General features: G+C 35.2%; 4 protein-coding genes across 6 annotated transcripts; 1 reads left to right on the top strand and 3 right to left on the bottom strand.

The window, feature by feature from the left end:
- Positions 1514–3848, top strand: LOC18787430 (glutathione S-transferase DHAR2). Its single transcript, XM_007218333.2, has 6 exons — positions 1514–1690; positions 1793–1883; positions 2028–2171; positions 2509–2626; positions 2732–2872; positions 3595–3848. Exons 1-6 carry the CDS (start codon positions 1633–1635, stop codon positions 3679–3681), a joined length of 639 nt encoding a protein of 212 aa, XP_007218395.1. The 5' UTR covers positions 1514–1632; the 3' UTR covers positions 3682–3848.
- LOC18784986 lies at positions 6761–8356 on the bottom strand. Its single transcript, XM_007220434.2, has 3 exons — positions 8073–8356; positions 7789–7894; positions 6761–7160 (listed from the first exon to the last, which is right to left on the bottom strand). The coding sequence occupies exons 1-3, from the start codon at positions 8106–8108 to the stop codon at positions 7018–7020; spliced, it is 285 nt and encodes a 94-aa protein (XP_007220496.1). The 5' UTR covers positions 8109–8356; the 3' UTR covers positions 6761–7017.
- LOC18787037 lies at positions 11063–12108 on the bottom strand. The gene is made up of 3 exons (XM_007219222.2): positions 11875–12108; positions 11576–11681; positions 11063–11371 (listed from the first exon to the last, which is right to left on the bottom strand). The coding sequence occupies exons 1-3, from the start codon at positions 11905–11907 to the stop codon at positions 11223–11225; spliced, it is 288 nt and encodes a 95-aa protein (XP_007219284.1). The 5' UTR covers positions 11908–12108; the 3' UTR covers positions 11063–11222.
- LOC18785833 (probable sulfate transporter 4.2) lies at positions 16742–25252 on the bottom strand. Of its 3 annotated transcripts, none has more exons than XM_007218875.2 (16): positions 24703–25246; positions 23306–23354; positions 22997–23198; positions 22554–22722; positions 21310–21375; positions 21122–21229; positions 20375–20482; positions 20211–20276; positions 19898–19958; positions 19663–19790; positions 19330–19371; positions 18951–19067; positions 18373–18424; positions 17810–17948; positions 17558–17646; positions 16742–17372 (listed from the first exon to the last, which is right to left on the bottom strand). In XM_007218875.2, the coding sequence occupies exons 1-16, from the start codon at positions 25009–25011 to the stop codon at positions 16993–16995; spliced, it is 2085 nt and encodes a 694-aa protein (XP_007218937.1). In that variant the 5' UTR covers positions 25012–25246; the 3' UTR covers positions 16742–16992. The 3 variants fall into 3 exon arrangements, with proteins under 3 accessions (XP_007218937.1, XP_007218936.1, XP_020413162.1); XM_007218874.2 differs by having other exon boundaries at positions 22997–23202; positions 24703–25038; XM_020557573.1 differs by lacking the exon at positions 20375–20482 and having other exon boundaries at positions 24703–25252.

The following is a 26668-nucleotide window of genomic DNA, read 5'->3' on the forward strand; positions in this document are numbered from 1 at the left end:
TTTTTTTTTATCCTCGATCAATTACGACATGCCACCCGTGACAACTTTTCAATGTGACAACTTTTCAATATGACAATTTGTGATTGATTGAAAATAGCAAAATAATATATTTCTAATTCACACAAGTTTTTTTTTTCTTCCTATTCTCCCATATGGACAAAAGTATCCATTGAACATTAAAACGTGAGTGAGTGGTGGCCCTAAATTATTTGAAAAAGGAATGACAATATGATAGTAGGCAATATCATAATCATATCATATAAAAAGTTGGTTCCTTGGGAGTGAGCATTCGTATATGCTTTATCAAAAGTAAGAAATCAGGAAGATTTAGTCACTTCCATATATGACTTTTTAAATAATATTGGGGAGAAATATGTGGTAGAAATTGGATCGATTAGAAATGCAAACAAATGATTCTATAAAATATGTTGACAAGTAAATAATCCAAAGGCTGGCTTGGATGGACCATCCATTACGTATGTTGCTCAACATTATTGTACTTAAGCTATTGCTATTATTAGATATTCTCACATAAAGGAAAAAAAGCTTATACTTCAAAGATTAGGACAACATGCAAAAAAATCCCATGTCATTTAAATCTGCCATTTATCTATTTTTCATATAATATTCATAAAGTGGAAATAATTTTTTTTTAATTTCTTTTAATTTACTAGTTTAAATAACCCTTTGTTTGGATAAGAGAAAATAACTCGGAATTTAACTAAAGGTCAGGAATTTAAGAGGAGATATTGACAATTCCCTTGTTTAACAACTTAAGCACAGAATTTATTAAATGACGCGCGAAAAAAATTATGGAAATTGGGGCGTCATTTCGCAATTTCCATAATGCTATTTACAAAATTTGACATACATAAGTTCAAATATTGAAATCTTCAATTGCCAGAAATTGAAATGATGAAAATCTAAATTCCGTCATTTTAGAATTCTATGTAATTTTCAATTCCTTCATCCAAACCAAACGGAGGATAAAAGTTTTAAAAAAAAATTACATTGGGAGAATATTGTTATGTATTTGGTTAGAAATTAAATTTCATCTAGAAATCTTTAATAAAAAAAGAAAAAGAAAAAAAAGGACATTCGGGTGACTGGAAAAAAAAAAAGGTGAGTGAAACTAGGGCCACCTTATGAATGTAGCCAATGTTCAGACCATGTTCATAAAAAAGAAAAAACCATTTTTACGTTTTCTTTTTTAGCTGCAAATTTATGTTAATATAATTTGCTTTGGAGGTTCCCTTAAAAAAAAAAAATTTGCTTTCGAGGAGGTTCCACAATCTGTGGTTGACTGCTTGACACATAATCGACTGCTTGAAAAATTGCTTTTAATGGACAAATCGAATGTCGTTGCCAATCTGAAGGTTGCAGGTGGAGAATTCATTTCTTAATTAATGTTAATTTAGCCAATCACATTTCTTAAATAATTTGCCTTGAAAATATTAAAAGTCCTTTTTCTTTATTTACAAGTACAAAAAAGAAGAAGTATTTGATCTCAATAGTCAAAACCGACCAATGCGTTAATAAATACTCACAACTGCCTCGCCTCTTCCAGAACATAGCCCATTTAGCTTTCAATTTGCGTATATTCTACTCTCTCACTCTCCTCTGCTTATCACAATGGCTCTTGAGATTGCTGTCAAGGCTGCCGTTGGTGCCCCTGATGTTCTTGGCGACTGTGAGCTCACATTTCTCCTACCTATTTTTCTTCGATTTTCTTTCTGGGTTTTGATTCAGTTTTGTTAATTCGGCAAATTTTTGTTTTTGGGTTGATTGATAGGCCCTTTCTGCCAAAGGGTTCTTCTAACGTTGGAGGAGAAGAAAGTACCTTACAAGTTTCACCTCATCAGTTTCAGCGACAAACCCAAATGGTATTTTTCTATGTTCTAAATTTTTAAGCCAATAACCGCATGCACGCAGCGATTCAAATGTTTGATTTTGATTTTAATGGCTTGTGATGTGTTGTTTGGAGGGTTTGAGCAAATGGGTTTGTGGTTGATGTTGATGCTTTGTAGGTTTACCGAAGTGAATCCAGAGGGAAAGGTGCCTGTGGTGAAGTTCGATGACAAATGGGTGGCTGATTCTGATGTGATTGTTGGGATTATTGAGGAAAAATACCCTGAACCTTCTCTCAAAACTCCTCCTGAATTTGCTTCTGTGTATGATCTCTCTCTCTCTCTCTCTCGCTCTCTCTCTCTCTCTCTCAAACACATTTGGAACATACTTGTTCTCATGGATATTGTTATTTATTTGCAACTGTAGCCTCTTTTATCCTGTTGTATTACTTTGATTTAATTGATGTGTTTTGCCCTGGAAACTCCTGAGCAGTAACCTTTTAAGTGATTTATCTTTAATTTTCTTTCTTTTAGGTTGTCAAAAAGCAAACTAACTTTTATTGATATGTCCTATTGGGTTGTTACGGTTTTCTTGACTGGAATTTGTGAAGTTCCCTTTGTTTCTGAATATTTTTGGACTTTTTTTTTTGTGAATTTTCAGGGGATCAAAGATATTTGGTTCATTCGTGACATTTGTGAAGAGTAAGGATCCCAGTGATGGGTCAGAACAGGCTTTGGTTAATGAGCTGAAGGCATTGGATGAGCATCTTAAGGCGCATGTATGTGTGTTTATATAAAGAAAAAACACTCTTTTTCTGTCTAAAAAAGTTGTGTTCTTTGTATTTGCTTTGGAATATGCCGTAATATGTTTTGGATGAAAACAGGGTCCATATATTGCTGGGGAGAAGATCACTGCCGCAGATCTAAGCTTGGCACCAAAACTGTTCCATCTCAAGGTGGCCCTTGGCCATTTCAAGAAGTGGACTGTTCCTGAAGACTTGACCAGTTACTATAAGTACACTGAGGTATGCGGTTCTCATGCATGATGTTGCCTACTTGGAGCAGTATATTTTATGTGTTTCAGTAAATAGTTGTTTGGCATGTATGTTTTATAAGTGGGAGATAATTTGCCTCAGTAAGTTGAAGCTCCTTTAGATTATTGGCTACATGGTTGTTCATCTTTTAACTATGTGATCATTGCTTGCCAGCCTAATCATTGCAATAAGTTCCTGCTTAGTGAGGTTTGGTGGTTAATCAAATTGTCTAGAAACTGTGCTTCTGAAGTCAGGCACCATGAGATTAGACGCAGTGCTAATCTCTTCTCCCTTCAGCACACCACCTGTGTGTGAGAAGTCTGCAATTTTGGGAAAGTTTGTTCACTGGCATGTGTCTGAGTCTCTGGTTGTGCACGTTGATGCATTGCATCATTCTCAGTGCAATGCTATTTTCTGTAAGAATCATAACTGACATTCCTCGTAAGGGCTTGCCTGTGACCGGCATTGGTGGTATGGTACGAGATCAATTGAATTTTATTTTGGTGGATGTACAGTAAACTTTGTATATGAACCTTTCAAGTACTCACAGTATCAATGTTAAGTGCATTTAGTCTGTTGTCCAAATAGTGGAGATGGAAATCTCTCTCTCTCTCTCTCTCTCTCTCTCTCTCTCTCTCTCTCTCTCTCTCTCTCTCTGCATGTACAATGTGCACTTTTGATTTTCTAATTATAATCTATGTTTCCTATTGCAGCTGCTTTTCTCAAAGGAATCTTTTGTGAAGACCAAAACTGAAGAGAAATATGTGATTGCCGGCTGGGAGTCGAAGGTCAATCCATGAAATAGTTATAGATTATGAGGTCATGTCAAGTTTAGCTATGTAATGGGTGAGACGCATGCATGTCAGATGTGGATTCTTAAGTTGACTTGGGTTATTCCAATGTGAAATAAAATAAATGTATTAATCTAAATCTATTATTAGCTTTGGTATCTGTTATTACTTGGTTATGCTGATTATGTTCTGTCATTTTCATCTTTTAATTTTTCTCAGGGGAGTTACAAGATCCTTTGTGGTAAAACGCACCCCCGTTAGGTGCAATATTAAGCATTGAAATACAGTAATTATTGTGGTAAAACGCGGTTATGGATGCTTAAACATGAAGGAAGTTGCAATTTCATCCCAAAATCAATTGGAAATGAGGGAAGTAGTCCAGCACCTTATAATTTTTGCAAGGTTTTCTAACTTTTCAATATGAAATATGCATGTGTGGTGAATTTTCAAATCCAACATGTAGAGACGGGTAGCACGTGTGACCGTTGGGCTTTCACACGTGGCAAACCCACTATAATACCATGAAGAGTTCAGGTTCCATCCCAACCTTTGAAATCAAAGAGAGACAGGTTAAAGCGTTGTTTAAGCCTAAATGCTCTGTTTTGGTTAGGGACTTTCAAAATATGGAATGGTTTACAATCAAGCAATCAAGCTCAATCCCCCAGCTACTTTTATCCCTAAATCTGTCACCCATTTATTGACAATTTGACATGATTTGAACCAAAACCTAGTCCCAAAAGATTTGGCCTATGAATTCAAGATCAAAGCCCCTACCTTCCTTACTTTTCTTTAAGACTGAACTCCTCCCATACTTGAACCTGATCAAGTATGTTATCCACTTCTTCTTGGTGTAAAGAGAAGAAAAAGTACTTCTTTCGCAGGGAATTTTTATTTTTTTAAACATGACTGTTAAAAATAATGTGGATTTCACGTTAAAAATCATCTGGAAAAACCAGAAAAGTTGATCCCACACTCATTTCTTCTCTCCCCTATTCCCTCGTCCCCTATTCCCTCGTTTCAAAATGTTGATAAAGATTGAGCAATACCCTAGTGAGCTTGAAGGCCCTGGACTCCTAAGGTTTAGATGGGTTTGGGTTTGCCCTAAAAACAACTAATATCACCAGCCCACATAATGGTTTTGTGCTGTTTTAGACCTTTTGCTCAAATTGAGCCCTAATGTTATGTTTTTTTTCTTGGGAATTGAGCCCAAACTAGAACTGAGCTTTTTTCTTGTATGGCTTTTTACCTTCAACGTGAAAAAAAACATCTTTCACTCTTACAAATATTAGTCCCACTCCAATTGCCTTGAGAAAATTGTAACACTTTTATTTTATGAAAAAAAATAAAAATAAAAAAACAAAAATGACTGGACGTATGATGACATAGCCAAACACAGATGTTACTTTTTTAACCACAGACAACGCAAAAACCAACCAGTTAGTCTAGGGTATCATAATTTCATAAACCAACGACCATGATTTGTTTTTATTCTTCTGAAACCACATGTGCAGTCGAGATCTTTTCCCAAAAATAAGATTGTAAGAAAAAAAACATACAATCAAAGAGACAGAGAAACAAACAAAGAGATGAAAAAAACAAAGAGAGAAAAGAAAAAGGTATATGATTAGGACGACACCACAACGCATGCAGTGGCCACATTATATTTATTATCATAAATAAGCTCTTTCTTTTCAAAATAACATAAATATATAATGCCATTGCGATCATACACAATACAACAAGACAAGCCACAATGACAATTCAAATCACTTTCGTCGACACATGAAGTTACTAGGACATAGTTGTTTCCCCACCTGCCACTAGGCGACTAAGTTCAGAAAAAGGGCTTCGCACAGTACCTCTCTGGCTATAGTATTTACCACAATTAATGTAATTTCACTTGTTTATATATACTAAATGTAGTAAAATTAACACATGTTTATATAGACTAAATAGTAGTAGATTTCCTTTTAATACAAGCGATAATCTAAATTACGAGAGAAGGGAGTTTCTTAAATGAAAGTTCGAACCCGACACCATTGATTTGCAACTCAAGGCCCTTTCTCACTGACTAGACCTCGTTACCTAAATAGTAAACGTACATGCATGGGATGGTGGGTTTATATTAACCCAACATTTAATAAGTCATATCCAAAAACATTAAAGCTTCTGAAAATGCTTGTCAGAAATTTTAAACTCTCTTGATATAAAAGCGTTTTTAGCAAAAGCGAGCGCTTTTATGAGTAGAAATGTTTGTTCTAAATAGACCTTTAATCATAGGAGGCCTTGAGCACATGCGGGCAAGGCAGCCGCCTAAGGCCTCCAAATTGAAAGGGCCCCCAATTTGTATTAACCTCTATATATACATATGCATGTTACTTTTAAAAAAAATTGTATTATATTAATATTATGTTAGACCCAAGTATTGTTAAAAAAAAAGCCCAATTATTCATTGTAAAACTAAAACGGAGAAATTTAATAAATGGCTCATTATTATTTAAACTTATAGTAAGTCAATTAACTTGGTGGAATGACAAAATTTAATTTAAAAAAAGTTAACCTAGTTGAATAAGGTAAGAAATAAAAAACAAGGATGATCTATTTAAGAGTTCCTATAGCAGAGCATTTATCAGTTGAGTTGAGATTTCGACAAAAGAAAAAAAAAAGCAATGGAAGAAAGATTGAATGGCTTAGCTATGTTATCCATTGAAAAAGACATGGTAGAAAATTTTGATTATGTAAGTGATGTTTTGATGCATTTTATAAAGTTGTTATGTGAATTACATATTGTTTGTTTCTTTTTTAGGTTAGAATTGTGACTTTAAGTTCACGTAATTTTTTTAAAAATTATCGGAAAAAAACCACATAAATATATATAAAGGGTAGAAAGGTCAAATTTTGGTGGTTCGCCTAGGACCGCCACTGCCCTTAATCACTTAAAAAATAATAAATAATAAATTACATAGCTTCTCCTCTCAATTTCTAAAGAAGAATAAGTGATATAGATCATGTATAGCGACGTCATGATAAGGTCATTCAGATTCTCTATTATATTTTTGATGCTATTCTTTATTGTAGAATGAGTGAATTGGCAAATTAAAACTTTTATTTGAAAAAAGAGACCACGAAATATAACATATAGCTAGAGTCAATGCTCTTTCGTATTATTTATTTTCATATAATACCATAAACATAAAAGTTAAATATATATGTGCATGGGACCGGATAATAAGACGAAGATCTATCGATCTTATTGCCTATTGTAGTTTGGCTGCATATATATATGAAGCTACCAACCAGAAGCCAAGGCAAGATCGCTTTCGTCCATGGCATGGCATGTTATAACTAGTCGTCGGAATCTTTGGAATCCGATATCATCTTTTGGATCAATTGGCTTGTCTCTTCCTCTGACATTCGATCTCCTTTGTTTTGAGACTGTGCATACGCCTCGAAGAACTCCTTGTTCACTTTCTCCAGTTCATTCCAAACTACACCAAAATCATTCATATCATGATCTACGTTTAAGTTGATACATAGATTTTTATACAAACCATTTAGTTTGGCACAAGTTTGGATCATATAGAGTAGAGGCTGCTTTTCTGAAGATTCTTGAAGGCCATAATATTTAGGCTCAATCGTATTTTCAATCAAACTGATTTCCATGACAGAAGGTGTTCGAACCTAGTACCTCGGGTGTGAATTGCAAACGGCCCACCACTGAGTTTAATTTAGATCAGCGCAAAGGGTTACTTGGGTTATTAAAGTTGAACTAGAATTAATATTCATTGTTTGCCATAAACTGCATAATGTTTTGCAGCTTTGTGTACGTGATTTACAGAACAAATTTTGAGTCACGGGAGATTATCAACCTCTATAACCATCACAGCCTCCTTAAGAACTTGTTTGGTGCATAGCTTAATTATGTTTGCTTGCATGCATGTTATGATACAGAAAATTAAGGGGGGAGAGAGAGAGAGAGAGAGAGAGAGAGAGAGAGAGAAGAGTGGCGGAAACACCTGTTTCTTCCATATTTTGGACCTTAGTTCCATGGAACAATATACTAACTACTGCTGAAACATGGAAGAAGAGAGAGAGATATGTATAGAGCGAACTAACCGGTGGAGGTGATGACAGGCTCGATGTTTGCATGCTTAGACAGAGCTTCCATGCACTCTTCTTTACTCATGTGGTAGATCAGGCACTTCTCTATCAGGTGCTGCACCTATATTTGTAATGAATTAGGGCACCCATCGCCCCATATCGGAATTAACACCAATAACAGAAATTGAAACATAAACATGTATATACATACAAATCAAGAGATTAATGAATATGGAATTAACCAAATCAACAAAATGAGCACTGTACATATGTATATAGTTTTATGATATCTCAGTTACCATGTGTATGTACGATGCTGATGAAGAATCTCCCATGATCTTCTTAATAAGTTAGCTACAACTCTAAATATTTTACATACACAAGTATAAAAAGACTGAGGAGGGAGACAAGAGAGTATAATATGATTGGGACTAAGTGAGAGGGAGTTGCTATAGCAGCTACTGCAGTGTTTAATATAAGATACACAAAGGCAAAGCAGGCCTGAGAGATCACAGGGAGCTGAGAGTCATATATATAACATATGATTGGGGAGATATATAGATCAACAGATCCAATAGCAATAAGGATCGATGGATGTAGAATTTAAAAACACACACAAAAAACAGTGCTTAAAAGAAAAGGGCGAACGGGGGCCAGCAGTAGTGGGTTGGGGAATTGGAGAGTCCCACGTGGGAGATGGATTATAATTGGTGGAGAGGGGATTAGAGGAGATTTGTAAATGACCATTTCCTTGTCTTGTATCCAGTGACATTAGGGCAGCCGCTTCTCCACGTGATAAGTGGGTCCCATCCCAAGTCAAATCCCTTCAAACAGGACAAACCCACAAAGAACCTCAAGCAAGGTATCTCAAAAACCTACAAAAATAGAATTCATGTTCTTACAGTGATCAAATATGCAGTGCAGGAGGGTGTAAGTGTCTTGTGAATGTGATTGTATAGTAGCTATCTAGTGTTCCAATTCTCTCATGCTTTCCTATGTTTGCTATGGTACAAAATTTGCCCACAACCATTACATGTCATATGGTGATTGGTGATTCGTGATTGAGCACCACAATAATATCAACCTGCTGCCAAGATATATCTGCCAAATTAAACAAGCCAATGTTCGTTTTTCATTTTAAAATCAACATAATTAAATGAGAAATTCGAACTCAAAATCTCTTTTAATATTTAAATAAATAAAAAAATAGCTAGAGCAATATTTCAAACTTTTGGCAGATATATCTTGGCAGCAGGTTTGTGGACCGAAATTCTGTGGGATCACTAAAACTGTTTTAGAATCTTAACTATTTGGGGGCTGCTTTCTCTTTTATAATTTAATCATGTACATCTTCTGGTTCAATATATCATTTATGCTAATTGCTCAAATATATATGTATCGCATCAAACGGCTCTTAAAGGAATTGTTTTTGGGTTGAAACCTCAACTTTCTTTATAGTATCAGAGTGGATTGTCTACGTGTGAAAGCTCAATGGTCATACGTGCTCCACGTCACTTAACATGTGTTGTCCACGTGTTATGCTTGAAAATTCGCCATACACATTAAAAGGTTGAGAAATCTAACAATGATTTAAGGAGTTGGATTTCTCTCTATTGCCAATTGCTTTTGAATGGACCTCAACTTCCTTGACAGTGCAACATTTACAATATGCATGAATTATTGTGAATGGGGATCTTTCATCCAATAATGGAGCCAAGAAGCAAATATATGGGTAGTACACTGCCGGATTCTTTGGGCTGCAGTAAGTTCCTCCTTTCTTGCAGATGGGACAAATGTATCATCATATCTATCTTAGAAATTAATTGTTCGAGTGTCTTTTTATTTTTTTATTTTAGTGGAAATAACACATAAAAAAAGGCCCTACCCCCTTGACTAAATTAGATAACTATTTACCGTCAACCTTATCACTGCCTTCCCTCTACAAGGAATTGTACGCACATTGGTGATCATACAACATCTGGATATCCATTATGCACCACTAAAGTCTAAGCCCTATATCACTGGATTTATCCTTATCTCTTTTTATGCACCATTGAAGACACACATTGTGCATGCATCATAATGCTACCTGCGACTGCCACACAAAAAAAAATCAGTAGCTAGTCCTCTTATATGTATATGCGTTTGATTTTGATTGACGAGAAATGACTTTGTTGCGGAGAATAAGGGTGGGCTAAGCCCAAACCAACATAAAGCAACTACAGTTAGGTTCTGCTACAGATGTGGTTAGTTGAATCCCATTAAATTTGCATACTGAAATTGCCCCAATTTGGTGGTTTGCCTAAAAACGGCCCAGTGGATGTTTATTTCCGGGACAATTTTTAATTTTGTTTTGTATCCATATTCCCAAGGCAGTTAAACCCCAAAATGAACTACCCTTTTGTTCTGCTCACAATCTCTGCATCTCTGCATAGACTTTAATTTCTATGAATTATTTTGATCTGTTTCTCACAGATTTGATGGCCAAAGCATTGTAAACTTGCAAAGATTGCCTCCTTCCTTTGCTTCCGAAGGGGTTGGGCCTAGCAAGAACTGAGAATCGAACTATTGTTGGTTTTTGGTAGGCTGCGGGGCCATAAAGAGCTAAAAAAATTCATAGCTTGAAGAACTTATATATGAATATATGATGGCCCTCATTATATGTAACTGTCAATCAAGGATGCCATTTAAAAAGAAGTCTAGAAGAAGATATTAACATCAAAATGTTGTTGGTTTGTGATATTTTAATAGAAAAATATATCACACACCAGCACCTTTTAATCCATCTTATTTACAAACAGAATATTGGGCACCCATCTCCATGACTATATATTATAATCTGCTATATATATTTAGAACTTTATCTCGTAGCTGGTGCTATCACCGTGACATGCAAATTCGGTAGAGATTTAATGGGTAGGGACTACACTACTGTTATTCTTATTTGTAGTTATGATATGCACTATGCAGGGGGAGGGCCACACCGTGAAACTTGAGGTGTCGGCAAGTGTTGTATAAATTGTCATTGTGTGTGCCTTGCTTTGTCTTGCAACAGTGATGTGTCATGCTCATGTGTGTGTATATATTTATAGATTATATAATTAATATGTATTATTAATGTTAATTATGAATCGGAATTTATTTTAAATCAAGCAAATAACATGGGGATCCTAGGATCATCCTACGTTGGATTTTATATATTCAGTACTCTTATTTGCTTTTTTCTCTTTTTTCATGATAATATAGAAAGAAAAAAGACATGATAAAATGGATGGAAACTGGCTGGCAAGAACAATGATACAGTAATTTGTCCCTATACCACTTCTTTAATTCTTCTCTTAACCATACATTATACATTATGTATAGTATTAGATTACGAATATGAATTAACTAGTTCTTGATTCGCAGTTTGATAATATATAAAATAACCAATCATTTCCGATGGCACGTTAATTATCATCAGAATGCTTGGAGGACTCCTGTATCGTGCTTCGGATCAGTTGGCTTGTCTCTTCCTCAGACATTGCATCTTGTTTGTTTGTTGATTGTGCATAAGCCTCGAAGAATTCCTTGTTCTCTTTAGCTAACTCATTCCATACTGCACCAAAATCACTCCAGATCATGACTAAGCTACTGTTCTAAATTCGAAGTAACATTAATATTATCATATAGATCGATATGAACCTCAAACATTGCTTGAATTCTTTGCTTGCATGTATATATATATGTGCGCGCAAGAGCGCTCGCCTGCGCTCGAACAGCAAAGGGCTTTAAGAAGAGAGAGTTGAAGAGAAAAACTAACCAGTGGAGGTAATGACAGGTTTGATGTTTGCATGTTTAGATAGGGCTTCCATGCAGTCCTCTTTAGTCATGTGGAAGATCAGGCACGTTTCTATCAGGTGGTGCACCTATTTCAGGTTGGTCACCAAAATCACACACATTCATTATTAAGCATAAACATCATAAAAAAAACATAAACAGAAATTAACATAAATTACATATATATATATATATATTTATCTCTCCATCAAGAAAATGATGAATATTATGCAACTAACCAAACAATAATAAGAGACTCGAGTTCTTTGGTATCTCAGTTACCAAGTGTATGTATGTTGCAGAAGAATCTGCCATTATCTCTCTGTAGATGTGTAACTTTAGAAACAGAAGAAGACTGCAGGGATTGGGGAGTGAGAGAGTGTTAATATATAGACATTGACAAATATGCACACACACACACCCTAAAAAAAAAAAAAAAAAAAACTTAGTGTACTTAAGAATTAATTAACAGTGTCACATCATATAATATAACGAGCTAATAATTAAAAGCTCTATTTGACTTTAATTTCCGTGTTAAAATAGGGCATGTGGGAGAGATGAGTCCACATGGGGCGATAGATGATAGTTGGTTGAGACCAAGGTCTTAAATATCTGGAGTTTTGGAAATATGGAAATATCAACAAAAATATCGGGAAAGTATAGATATCGGTAAAAATTGAATCAAAACGACAGAAATTGTGATGAAAATATGAAAACTTCTAATGAAACTTTAGAAGATGTTCATTTAGTCAATTATCTACTAATTTGGGAAAAAAAATTAAAGCAAAATGTATTGCATAGTAAGTTTGAGTAATTTAAGTTGAGTATACTGCGAGTTGATAAACATTGTAACTTAGAAAATGTGTAATATATATATATATACAGTCCTGATCTCTTGGACTACAGGGGTCCAAGAGATTTGTGGTCACTCACCGTTAGATGTAAATTCAACAGTTCACTCACTCTTGCACTCCTTTTAAAAAACTTTTTTGAACCATTGGATTAATATCCAACGGTAGGTGACCACAATCTCTTGGACTCCTGTGGTCCAAGAGATCGGGACTGTATATATATATATATATATAGCCAGAAAGGCTTAAAACTGAAACATTCAAAAGCCTTTGCACTTGACTAATAAAAATACTTAAACAGAAGCCATTTTATTAAATAGGGATAAAATTGTACGATCACAATTTTATTTATATTAAAACAAATAAATTATAGTGATTAAATAAATAAAATTAAAGGAATTAAATAGAAAAAAGAAAGAAAATAATATTAGAAATTTAAGTAATTAATAAGGATATGAAATAGTAACTAATTAATTAATCGAACTCTTTTCGGCAAGATTTTAAGAAGCTAATAAATACCATCTATTTAGCAAGGTGCTACCATGAGAATGGCGTGGAGGTTTGAACCGCCTACACAGCATGCACGAGTAACAAATAATGTTATGACACATGTGATAAGAGATCTTAGGATCAGATAAGTGATTTACAAATGACCATATAATAGTATTTCAATCTTGCCCATGTTATCAAAATAAGGTATAGTTCCTTTTCCACAGTAATGAGTGGGAGGGCCCACTCTAGAACTAAGAAATTCTTGTACGCATCCTAACACCTGTGTTATTCTTGTTTGGGATCATTTATTTTTATTTTTTATACAAGCGATATTTAAGAGTGGGGGAATCGAACCTAAGATCTCGAATGCAGAAGGTCAAAGCGTAATGTAACAATGTCCCGATCTCTTGGACCACAGGAGTCCAAGAGATTTGTGGTCACTCACCATTGGATGTAAATTCAACGGTTCACTCAATCTTGAACTCCTTTTAAGAAACTTTTTTAAACCATTAGATTAATATCCAACGGTGAGTGACCACAATCTCTTGAACTCCTGTGGTCCAAGAGATCAGGACTGTTACTTACAGAAGCCTAGTGTAAAGTATAATTAGAAACGTTCAAATTATTCCCCCATTGACGTGAACTTTTTAATACTCATTGATTGATTGCCACTAAATAAGATTCATAGTTGGCTCAAATGAAAGCAAATAATAACTGCTACATGCCACTGCGTTCTATTGCGTTCTCAATTGACGGTGTACATTTTGTCCAGCTACAATCTTTTTTTGGTTCAAATATGACTTCGAATATACGGAGTAGAAGGCTCAGTCTTATTTTGGGTACGTATATGCAACAAGGACCAATAATTGAGCCAAAATGTAATTGATGCTACACGCTTCGTCCTACTTTCTGTATCTTTCTCATGCATTTTGTCATTTAAACTCTAGTCCCTCTCTTCCAAAAAATCCTTCTAAAGCCGTTTTCATTTTGAGGGGGGAGAAAACCACTGTTCTTCCTCCCTATCTTATCCTCTCATTTTCAGAGACAAAAGATTTTCCTTATTTGTCTTCATTTTGTTATGATTTTCCTCCAACCATCACAGGCGACTACGTCTCGACTTCGGATCTCCACCTGCGTTTCAGCATCGGATCTCCACCACCATCCTTTATGAGGTTTCTTTATGTTGGGAATAAGTCACAGAGACTCTTTGTGTTCTTTATGTAATTTTCACATCTCCTTTTGTGAGAGCTTTTCACCTATCCTTTTGTGAGAGCTTTTCACCTCTCCTTTATGAGATTTTTCATCTCTCATTTGTGAGAACTTTTCATCTCTCCCATGTGAGAATTTTATTTGCATTGTAATGACTTGGTTTTTTCAAGCTTTATCTTTTTTATTATTATTATTCTGAATTTGCAATCTTAGTTGGGATGACTATGCCAAAGTTTCTTTGATTCTGCGTGATCGTTAGTGGATGCACATCAAATTATCTTAATTTTGATATTAGACCGCTTCGTTATTGTAATGGTCTTTTGTGGCTAGTTTGTATTGGCTCTTTGTGGCTAATGACTTTTTTGCCTGAATTATGAATTCAATCTTAAAATTTATATAAAATAAATAATGAGATATTTAGTGATATACCAATTCTTAGCACTAATATTATAGATAAACCCTACACCATTGAATTTCTATAAACAAACCCAAAAAAAACTCAAAAAATAATAACTGGTCTTATTGAATATAATATTGATTATTAAATTACTTTGTTGCCCTATTGAGTGTTTTGAGTATTTTTATGAGATTTTAGAGTTGGGCTTGTTTTAAGAAATTGATGGCAGTTTTGTAATTTATAAGAAGTTAAAAGCCTATTTATTATGTTGTAAATGGGCTTTAGGTATGTTTCTAAAATCCATTTTATATAGGATATTTTTATAATTTGGACTCATATATTGAATATAATAGTGAATCTCCCATAAATAAATTGAGCCAAAAAGTATCTTGCTCATTTGGGCTGAAGTCCTCTTATAGAAGGGACAAAATATATCGTCATAGGCTAGCTATGTTGGTCAGGCTTAGGAGGGTAATTCTATACACACCCAAGAATTTTCTCTGGATACCATAATCATCAGACAATTAATTTGCACCCTTCACTCAAGTTTGAGTTTTCCTTTTCATAAATTAAATTAATTTAAAACATTTTAAATTATCGCTTATATAAAAAAAAAGCAAAGAACTAATATTTCGTGTCATGCTTGATTAAACTTGATAATGATTTGAATGAACAAGTTAAAGTGACAAAAATGTCCACATAATTAGAGAAAATGGTCCCTCCCCAAAGGGTATGATGAGAAGAATGGTTGATGGAGGCTAGCTGGCGTCAACAGTATTGTCAACCAGAGTTTGCACTAGATTCACTCTTCTATCAATTCTCAAATAAATTGCCTTTCCTTTTCTTGTTAAATAATTAACTAATATATAGAGACTACAGAGAAACAAACAAAATTATGTGGGTTTCCAGTTGTGTGACGGTCATTCTCTTGATTTGAATTCTAATAATGGCGGATGACCTTTTTTTTTTTTTTTTTTTTTTTGCATCCTTCCATCCAGGTGGATTTAAGTAAGTAAGCTACCTCCATCCATCACTCAGAAAGGTCTGGATTTGAAGTTGAGAGCTTTGGCTTTTTGTAAGACATTTGGGGGATTGAAGGTTTTAGAGTGTTAAGACACATCACTGAGTTCATATGGTTTATAAATGAACCAGAACTTCAATGGACTAAATCATTCTAATCAGAAAATTGTTGTGTATGTGGGATTTGATGCTCTAGAAGATTTTATATTTTATGACTATATTCTCTGCCTTGTCATTCGCTAAGACGAGACAACTTGTTTGTGCATGAAAAACACAAAGTTGAAGTTGAAGCAGGTTCCTACCTTGTCATTTGCCCTTTCTCTTCAATATTTTTTCTCGACTGTAAAATGGAATTTTTTATCTAAATTAAAAAAGAAAAGAGACGAAAGAAAAAAATAGAGTAGATCGTCTCTTTTCAAAAAACTCCATTTCCAGACATGACTGAAAATTCCTATAAGCATTTACTCCTTGCACCGATATTCACTTGTATTAAGAAAAAGAAGAAATGGCATAACTTTAGTGGCCCTTCTTATTAATAATAAGTGCCGCTAACTAATTTGACTTCCAAGTACCGAACGACCAAGTGGATTTTAGAATAGTTAATTCATTTTATTGAAATTAGTTGAGGTTAAAAAATGTTAGAACTAAGACTTGTGAGGGTAATAGGGAGGCCCGCACGAGTGAGTTCTGCAAAGTAACAGCGTCAACACTCGGCCAGCCTATAACCCCTCCATAAATTCATGCGCACATTATGCGTTGCGCGGCGAGCGGCTCTCACCGCTCGCTTTGTTTTCCTTACTCATTAGTTTAAGGCAAGTTCAAACGTTGCGCACCATCTTGTATTTATAGTGCTCTACTCGGAGCAACTCGCTGTTGATTTTCGATGTGGGACAAATCGTCTTGGAAAGTTAGCCTTCTCCTCCACCGCTTCCAAGACTAGTTTTATCCTTACAACTTGTGCCTCCGCTGCGCAGATTTCTCAAGCACATCGCAATTTGGGCGCATTTCGCACTGGAATATAAACATTTAAAATCAAGTTACCAACATGTAGACGCTAGAATGAGAAACAGAAAATTAGTCCTGGAAAGCTAACATGTAGAACCACTGAAACCAAGTTGTTTCTAGCCTTCTAGCAGTAAGAAACACAAATCGGAAGAGCACGTACAGGGGGGAAGGAACATGGATTGAAGAACGACATACTCATCAAATCGTTGTGTGAAAGTTGATTTTTTACATTTATTCAAAGTGCACTACTTACAATTTGTCTTCTTCTTTTTTTCAACGAGAGCTCATGCAATACATTTTACAGCAAAGAAGCCTAATTAAATGGAAATAATCAACCCTGAAGAGCTTAAAAAAATGGGATGAATATGTTCAAATATAAAGCTGCCTTGCAAAAATTTAGGCATCATATATTACATGTCAAGAAATTCAAGAAGATTTTCGTGACAATAGTGGTTCCAACTGAGGGTCAATATCCTTGGAGCCAGACTCCAGTTCGGCCACAGATGAATCCTCTGCTCTTTGCTTAATCAATCTCTGGAAGGGACTCAGTCTCTCTTCAGACGATGGGTCTGCTGCCTTAGGTGTCTCCTTTAAGCTCTGCACATGCTGAAGGCAAACTTGAACAGCATCGTGCACTCTCACAAAGTACCACTCCTTACCAATCAGGTCCACTACACCTGCTCTTGATAAGGTCATCAGAACTTCTCGATTCGGATTGGAAATTGCTATCTGGATATCCCGCAACTTGTACTCCTGATACAAGTCTTTTAAGGCTTGAACGGCACTGGAGTCTATATACGTTACAGCTGCAATGATGATAGATATACAATTCAGTAAATCAGCAGAATCTTATTTTAGATCAGCCTTATGAGCAAGCTAAGCCGGCATGATGTTTCAATGCACATCTAGTCATTAAATGCTTCTTAATAACTGAAGAGGAAGACAAAAATTGAAAGAAAAAAGAAAAAGGAATGGGATTAGCAAGACTTACGCGCCATCTCTATGATAACAAAATAAATTCTTTCAACTTCTGGTCCACGACTGGTAGACCTATCAACCTCAACTTCATATTCCCGTAGCCTGAAGGACAAAATTAAATTGACTTGAATATGCTTTCTTAACTGGGGAAATCGGCAACTAACTCGGTTGTAGAGACTTGCTAAGTAAATAAACTGTGGTACAATGAGATAACCAGATTGATTAGATTTATAATATATCAAAGTGATAGAGCATGAAATTGTACCTGTCCTTTATGTAACTAATGTTTGCAAAATAAATAGGTGCATCAATCCGAACAATCACAATTCCATTATATGTATATGCTTCTGGATACTGTTGAGTATTTCTATACACAGTTGTGCCTGGAAGACGCCCCAAGACAGCTGCAGCATACAAAAATTTATTGAATAATCAAATTCTGGAATTAGCATACCCCAAAATAAATGTATCTTTATGCTTCCAATCCTTAAAAAGCAAAATATACATGGAGGAAATATGTTATTTTGTCAATGCAAAAGGATTGGCCAAGGCTTTCAGAAATTATCATTACATGTACTGTCGTTGATTAAAAAGTCCATGAAATACAAATAACAACCAGAAAGGTAGATAGAGATGAAGATGAAGACAATGATGATGATGACAACAACAGAAAAGAAGATGATAGCATGCTGGACCTTCTAACTGGAATCATAGATAGTTGAAACATGAAACAAGTGAAATACCTAATGTGTGGTAATACAGGAAGCTATGAACACGGTGCATCTACTTATGTGCACAGACTTTTATGATCAATTGAACTGCACTTACCAATATGCGGATTTGCTGATTCATGAATGACAAATGCAAGTGAAACACCTACCTGCAATCACTCAAGCACATTAAAACTAAATGATTATAAAAGAAAAAAGGCACATAGAATATATATATATATATATATATATATATAGAGAGAGAGAGAGAGAGAGAGAGAGAGAGAGAGAGAGAGAGAGAGATTTCGTGAGAAGTTTAATGATATTTATGCAACTTGTATGGTAATTGATTGTCCAAAAGCTTGAGCCAATAAGAAACCAATTAAAGCTATATATATCAAGCTAATGCAAACTAACCCTGAAAACTTGCATTGAATGGATGCATAATTCACCATCTGAACTGTCTATCTAAGATTCAGGTACTGAGCAACATTGGATTATTATCATGGAAAGGTTTTGTCTAGCGCAACTGTTGATAGTTATTATGCCCTAATCAGTCTTTCTCGTAAAAAAATGCTGATTCTTTTGGGTATAAAGAGTTAGAACGAGTCTCCCAAAACTAACATTGCTTCATTTCTATTGTATAAATGAACTATTTCCCCACTAGATACTGATAAAACAGCTTCAAGTACTCACCCCGACAAGGACGCCAATCTCGATGCCAAGGAACAATGTTGTAGTGCTTGTAATAGTCCAAAGAAGAAAATCTTTCTTATCCACACCCCATAAAAATATAGCCTCTTCATAATCCACCTGAATTGGATTACATAATAGATTTTAAAATATTATTCATAAAACTTTACCTGCAGGACAATGTTATGTATGCATAAAAGCCAATAAAGATGATCCTGTAAGGGCATCGGATCCCATAATACAACTAAATCAAATAATATTTTCTACAAAATGCGATATCTACTGAAATGCCAACTCATGTGGTTATTAAATAGTAAAATTACATGACAACAACGAAAGCTCAAAATGTAAGCACAACTCTTCAGAATTTTAGAATACCCACCAGGCCTATTACAGCAGAAATCACAATGGCAGCGAGAGCACACTGAATTACATAAAGAACAAATCCCATAGTTAGGACATCAAATTGGAATGACAACAGTGATAAAACAAGTAAACACATCATTTGACATAATAGCAAAGATGCCACCTTATGTTTTCAAATTTTTGCAACTAGCGTACATCCCCATGAATAAATTTCTAATAGAATGTAATGAGCAAGAAGGATAGCAAACGACATATTCTAATGACTAGGAGCAGCAAAAGCCATCAATCATGAGCTTCACAAGATTATATTCCTAAATGAAAAGGCAAATGCAATAAGATGGAACTAAACCTGCGGTATATATTCAAACAGTGGCGTCATAAATAGGAGAGCGCAGCCCATCAAGACTCCCATAACAAGTCCAGATAAGCCAGATTTAGCTCCACTTTCATGATTCACAGCTGACCTAGAAAAAGAACCTGCACGACTCCAAAAAGTATAAAATATATCAAAAATATAATATATATATATATATATATATATGAAAATCCTGCCTGCAGCTCTTAGAACCTCATAGGCATCACACCTGTTGTGGGATATGCCGAAAAAAATGAACCAAAAATATTGGCCACACCAAGACCGAACAACTGGTTAAAACAAAAAAAGATTCATTAGATTATAGGGTACAGTTTCCTTGCTTGCTACCAAATGACTTAATCAAATTCACCAAGAATCATGTATCAAGAAGCAATAGTAATACAAAGACAAACGGATAAGCATGCAGCAAACAGTTAAGCTTTAATCACAAAGTTCTTACTTAAACTTGTATTTTTGTTTTTATTGATAACCAAGAGCTATGGTTTTGAGCACATGCTCTACCAATTTTTCCAAAAACATACCTCTTGATTTGAGTCCAGCTCATACCCATTCTTTGCTGCTAATGCTTTTGCAATGCCCACAGATTCCTAGAGATACAAATAAATTATCACAGTACTGATAGATATGATCATTTAAACAGAGAAAGCAAAGCTACAAGTAAAAGGTTCTATGGAGCTCATCTTACCAAAATAGCTACACCAGTAATCAGAAGTGCGGTGGTGATCAAAGACGTAGCATATCCAAAAGCTCTAGGAATAGAAAAGCTTGGTAGGCCCTGAGGTATATCTCCTACCTAAACAACAGTCAAGATCCTTTAGTAACCTACTACTAACTTAAAGTTCTGTCGAATTCGTCTATGAGAAAAGAGACATTACATGAAAACAGAAGGAATCATACAACAGGAAAAATAGCAACATAACTAAATAGGATGTTTTCTGTCTCCTACATTGACACTTATTCAATTTTAAAACAGGCACCAGATTAGATTGTGACTATTTAGGAAACTCTATCATTCTATGTAACAGGCCTGCATTCCAAATTGGCAAGCTCACCATGCTCTCTTTACCATCCCAATTTTCAAACAGATGGCATAACAAAGCTTGCAAAACTCTACATTGGTTATTTTAACTATTAGAGAACGATAGGTAGTGAATCTAATAGAGAATGAATAACTAACTAGGAAATTCTTCTTCTTTTTTTCTTCTCAAATATCCTGGATGACAGGTTCATGAGTGTTCACAGGCTAAGATTTTAGACAGGTGCACAACAGCAGACTTATGGCTGACAGAATGTAGACAAAAACAGAACATTCCATGTATAATCTATTACTAAAGCAAGCATAAACAGAACGTGAGAAAAGTATACTGTAATCACTACATTGTTAGATTGAATAACTGCCAATTAAAGTGAATCTAATATACATCACACTCACCAAAGATATGGAAGATGGATTAAATATTTTTACAAAAATTGTGCCCGAAAGAACAGCTGTGAGGGGACCTGCTGCTCTCAGGAAACGCAAGTACTTCCTTGTTTTTCCCTGAATGTATACAATTATAATTAAAGGCAAAATTATGCTAAAGAAATATATTCCAAAAAGTGCAATAAAAAAGCTCATACCAAGTGTTTCATGATCAAAAGTATTGCAAGAATGACAGATCCCATCACAAAAGGAGGCCATGAGAACTACAAAAGAAAAAACCTGCCGCAGTTAAGAAAGGGAATTGATAAGTAAAACACAAAGCAAGACACAGTCACCAGTACGGTTAAGTTACGTATGAAATTATCAGTCATTTTTTGGGGCATAATGAATGTTAAAACCATGGTCTAGTATCAGCACATATGTTATTGTGTTGATAGCATTCAAGATTGATGTGATTCCAGGTATTCAGGTTTCAAGGTTCTGGTGCAGATTGATATTCGGTGAAGTGATGGTGCAAAATAACCATCAAGTGTAGTGTACAAATTAACTATAGCGGACCAAGAGCTTTTCTTCCAGTTTCCGCTTATTGGTTTCACTTTGATTTACTGATACTCCATTTTCAAAACCTACCCACATGGTTGAGTTTCCCAAAATGATGTCTTAGAGACTGAACATCTGATGATTGACTCTTGTCAGTCTCACTTCATGCATACACAAATAAAATATTAACAGAGCTCCATCATCAAGGTCAACCATCTATGACTTTGAAGGTTGGAAATAAGGCTTGAATGGATCTGGGTTCACTCTGATCTTTAGACTTAATCCCCACACATCATCCATTAAGTTGTTCACAGTTTGTATCTTGTGGAAACTGACTGTAAACCGTTGTAAAACTAACTGCAAGTGATAGACTTGCATTCTTAAATATACTAAATCAACTCCCCTTGTATATTATGGCATGTGGACATCCCTCAAAGAAAAAACGAAGTTGTCACCTATTTGCAATTTCCAGCAAGAGAGAGAGAGAGAGAGAGAGAGAGAGAGAGAGAGAGAGAGAGAGAGAGAGAATCTGTCATGAACCACTACATAGGCTAATTGGTATGACTACATAAAATGACAGATGAAATATAATGCACAACATCCAGTAGTTGCGCTATGATTCTGATTGTTGATCACGGCCACATATATTTGACAATTAGAATCACAAGTTGAAAACTAAGAAATTTAATATTCCGTTGAAGTGTAGAAATAAAATTCCATATTATTTATCAGATTAAAGATCATTATTAGAACAAAGAATATTGATAACCACCACGGCTAGTCATAAAAGCGATACATTAACATGAGAATTGCAATGTTGGATGAGAAAATGCAAGCTCAAACCCAAATAGGAAGATAATATACGAAAGGTATACCACTTGGGCATGCAAGCAAAGCATACCCCATCAGCTCCAGATATAATGCTCTTGATCAATGGCACAATCTTGCTACTTCGTGCTACATTATATCCCAAAAAGTATTTTGCCTGAGATAAGGCAATCACGATGGCTGAAGCAGTTGTAAAGCCAGAAATGACAGAGTGGCTGATGAAGCGAATAATCCATCCTAGCCTGAACGGGCAAAGATTATAATGTAACTGAAACTAAAAAAAACATCAAGGTGATTATCCAAAGCTAAACCTAATTTTATGACTAGTACAAACAAGAACTAATGTTGTGGTGTGATCGATATAGGATTATATAGCTCCCGATTCTGGGTTAGCAAGTTTTAGGCTCTGGCTTCTTTAGATGTCAAAACAGAATGTATATAATTGCTGAGTAAAGTGCATTTACATGCTGTATCCATGAACATGCTCCTGTAGAGGATAAAAGCAGAAGTACTTACCTAAAGAGCCCCAAAAGGCATTCCATGACCCCAACCATAAATGCCAGTAAGATAGCCAATTCTGTGTATAATTCATCAGATGAATCAACTATGCCACTTAAGACATTAGAGACCAGGAGAGAAACCAATGCTACTGGACCAACGGCTAGCTGACGAGAAGAGCCAAATATGGCATACACAAACAAAGGTACAAAACCAGAATCTGCCTTGTAACATCGAACAACTATAATTACAAACATGCAGATAAAATGATGGATAAACAAATAATCAGAAAATTTAATGACTTGATAATACTGTGTCAGAACTTACAGAGTCCGTATATTGGTTCAAGTCCAGCCAATTTTGCATAAGACATTGACTGGCCATTTCACAGCAAACGGTCAATAGAAGAACATACAGTAAACAACGTACATGAAATATTTAATTTAAAACCAGTCTCACTGCAATCACGAATTAGAAATATCTTTATTTGATACATGGCAAGCGACAGTAGGCACTTTTAAATTTGTAAAGGATTTATTTACCGTCTACAAAAGAAAATTATTTATTAAAAGAAAAGGCTAAAAACACCAAGTTCTATTTATATCAGCTTATTATGATGAATTTTAATTTTTTTTAATTTTTTTTTTGTATAATTACGACAAGCTTTAAACAGTTTATAAAATATGGAATAAATCATATATTACAATGATCCTTTTTTTTAAATAAGATTTATAGAGTGAAAAATTCGAATCATTAATCATATCATCTAAAGCATTAATTTTTCAAAAGCACCTAAGAAAATGTATTTAATTATTTTTACGCCGTCACAGAAACAGTACTAGTCTCTCCAGTCACACGTCTTTTGCCTCGACGCCGATCAAGCCAAATGATGATAAGTACAACTGGTTGTGGAAAATTTCTACACGCACCTCAAGTTACCGACTAATTGTTAGAAACTAAAGAGAATTAGAAAGCTGTCATATCCATAAACAGTGTTAGGGAAGTGAATGAACACGATAATTTTTTTTTTAAAGTCCATTTAAAACAACCAGGGGTATATTCGAAGCTTGAACAATATGAAAGTTAATCGAATATTTTTCGTCAAAAGCGTGACACAAATCAACTAAAGTACACAAAAATAAATAAACATGTGATTGGACAGACGAAATGAAAAAGAAGCATGTGATGGGAGAAAGCTTGAAATTTGCTCCTGTTTGGTCCGAAAACTGTAGGAAATTAATGTTTTAGGTTTCAAAATTTTAATTTTTGTACGAGAACAAATAGCTTAATTAGTGGCGTGTGATTCGAAAGAAAAAAAAAATTCAGCGTTAAAATCGGTTTTTTTTATCCTCATAATTAATTAATTAACGTCACAAGATTAGAAACCAAACTGACCAAAAAAAAGAACAACGAAGAAAAGTCTTTTCTGTTTGATTGCTGAGAAAAGTAATGGTTCAGGCAACGAAAAGGCTAGAAATTATCAACGTAAGGGCCTGGCAATTCCATTTCAGTTTAAAAAATCAAAAACAAGAAAGAAAAGAACCGAAACTTGTAATTAAAATATGTAAAAACACTCAACTCAACGTGAAAAACGAATTGGCGGAATTGAGTTGAATAGTTAACGCTCAGAATTTTCTTTTCGTTTCCTTCATTTTCTCGGCGACCAAACAGAGGACGACGACCAGAACTAAAAACGGAAAAACAAAAGAAAAAGCAATTTCTACCTGAGGAACGAGCATGACGCCGACGGTGATGCCAGCCATGAGATCGACCTGCAAATACTCGCGCCATTTATAGGTCCGAATCCAGCGGGTGCAAGGCAAGAAGACCTCCAGCCACTCGACCCAGGTCATGCTCTGGACCTTGGATTTCCATCTCGACAGCGCGGCCCACGTCGACGACGAAGCGCTGGACGAAGACGACGTCGTACTGGGGTGCTGGAGGGGGATGATTCGGACGGGTCTGGTCGAGGTCGGCATGGAGGATCCGTCCGCGAAGTCAGTGGAGCTGGGAGATGCGTAGGTTATCTCCATGCGCACCACCGGCGCATGAGAGAGTTTTATTTTTTATCGTGGCTTTTGATTTGAGTGTGCGCGGCGCTGGGTGGCCGAGAGATATTGCTGATGGCTTACTGGTCCACTTCGTTTGGTAAATGGTAATTTAATTCAGGAAAATGAGTGACATTATATAGTTTCCAATAACTGCCTCTTATATCCGCGGTTTTCAATTAATCGCCGCTGTAAAAAAGATTTAAAAAAGAGGGAAAATACGATCGGCAAAGGGGAAGAAATGTCAATTTGATTAGAAATTAGTTGAGGAAATCAGATTCTAAAGTTGTATTATTCTTCCAATTTTACTAGTTTCTTTGTATTGGCATCAGAATATGCAAATTTACCAAAATACCAACTAGCAAAGGAAGGACTGGTTTTTGCCGTGGGAGTGGAAATTTCCAAGTTGCTGCGGTTGTGAGAATTGAGAACAGAGGAGGACCATATAATGGAAAACGACAAAAATAATGAAGGTTGAACCAAAAATAGATGTACAAATTTACCAAGGAAAATATAGAAACATAGAAATAGAACGGGTTCTGGGTAAGAAAAACTTGGTTGCAAAGAGTATGACACTATTTTGTTATCTCCAATTAATAACGTTATGTCATATTGAAAAATTATCACGAGTGTTATAGCGTTATTGATTCAAGATAACAAATCGGTGTTATTCTCATTTCATATAAGTGTTTCTAGTTTTAATTATCACAAGTGTTATAGCGTTATTGATTCAAGATAACAAATCGGTATTATCCTCATTTTATATAAGTGTTTCTAGTTTTAATTATCACGAGTGTTATAAAAATATTATTGATTCAAGATAACAAATCGGTGTTATCATCATTTCATATAAGTGTTTCTAGTTTTAATTATCATGAGTGTTATAAAAGCATTATTAATTCAAGATAACAAATTAGTGTTAACCTCATTTCATATAAGTGTTTTTAATTTTGGTGGCTTTTGGGGGGGTTTGAATTGAATGAATGTGGACTACAGTAGGGACAAGTTCAAGTCGGCATGATTGAGGATGAAGGTGATAGGCACACGGAAGCGGTTTTGCTGGGACAGCTCACCACGTGCATGTATCAGGCTCGTATTTTCACTTTTTTAAGATATTGGGCCGGGGCTGCCCAATGAGGGGAGCTTATAAAATTCAATACTATGATTAGTACTCAATTAATTAATCTCATATTTAATTTCTTATAATTTTTCGAATTATTTTTTTCTTTTAGCAAAATAGAAAATTATATGAATCTCACATTAAAATTCACAATTTAACATTTGAAAATTAAAAATTAAATTGATTACGGGAAGTTGTTCCATATCCATTCTTCTCTTCCCAAATTCCTAATTTTCCCAATTTCAAGGAAGAAATTGAAATCTTAGAATTTCAATGGAGCCTAGTTCATTATGTTTCCATGCACTCTCCACCAATTTGGGGGCAAAACCCACAAAGCACTAGGACTCTGACAGGATTTTGGTCCACCACATAAGGGCAGAGAGTAACGTCAACTTGTGGGTTGTCTTTTGCACCCTTTAATTCTTACAAATGCTGATATTTTTTTGCAGGTGGATAAAAACATAGCAGTTAACATATATATATACATATTGGAGAGAGGGAAAGAAAATGCGACAGTGAAAG

Source organism: Prunus persica, chromosome G2 (assembly GCF_000346465.2).
Source record: "Prunus persica cultivar Lovell chromosome G2, Prunus_persica_NCBIv2, whole genome shotgun sequence".
NCBI lineage: Eukaryota > Viridiplantae > Streptophyta > Magnoliopsida > Rosales > Rosaceae > Prunus > Prunus persica.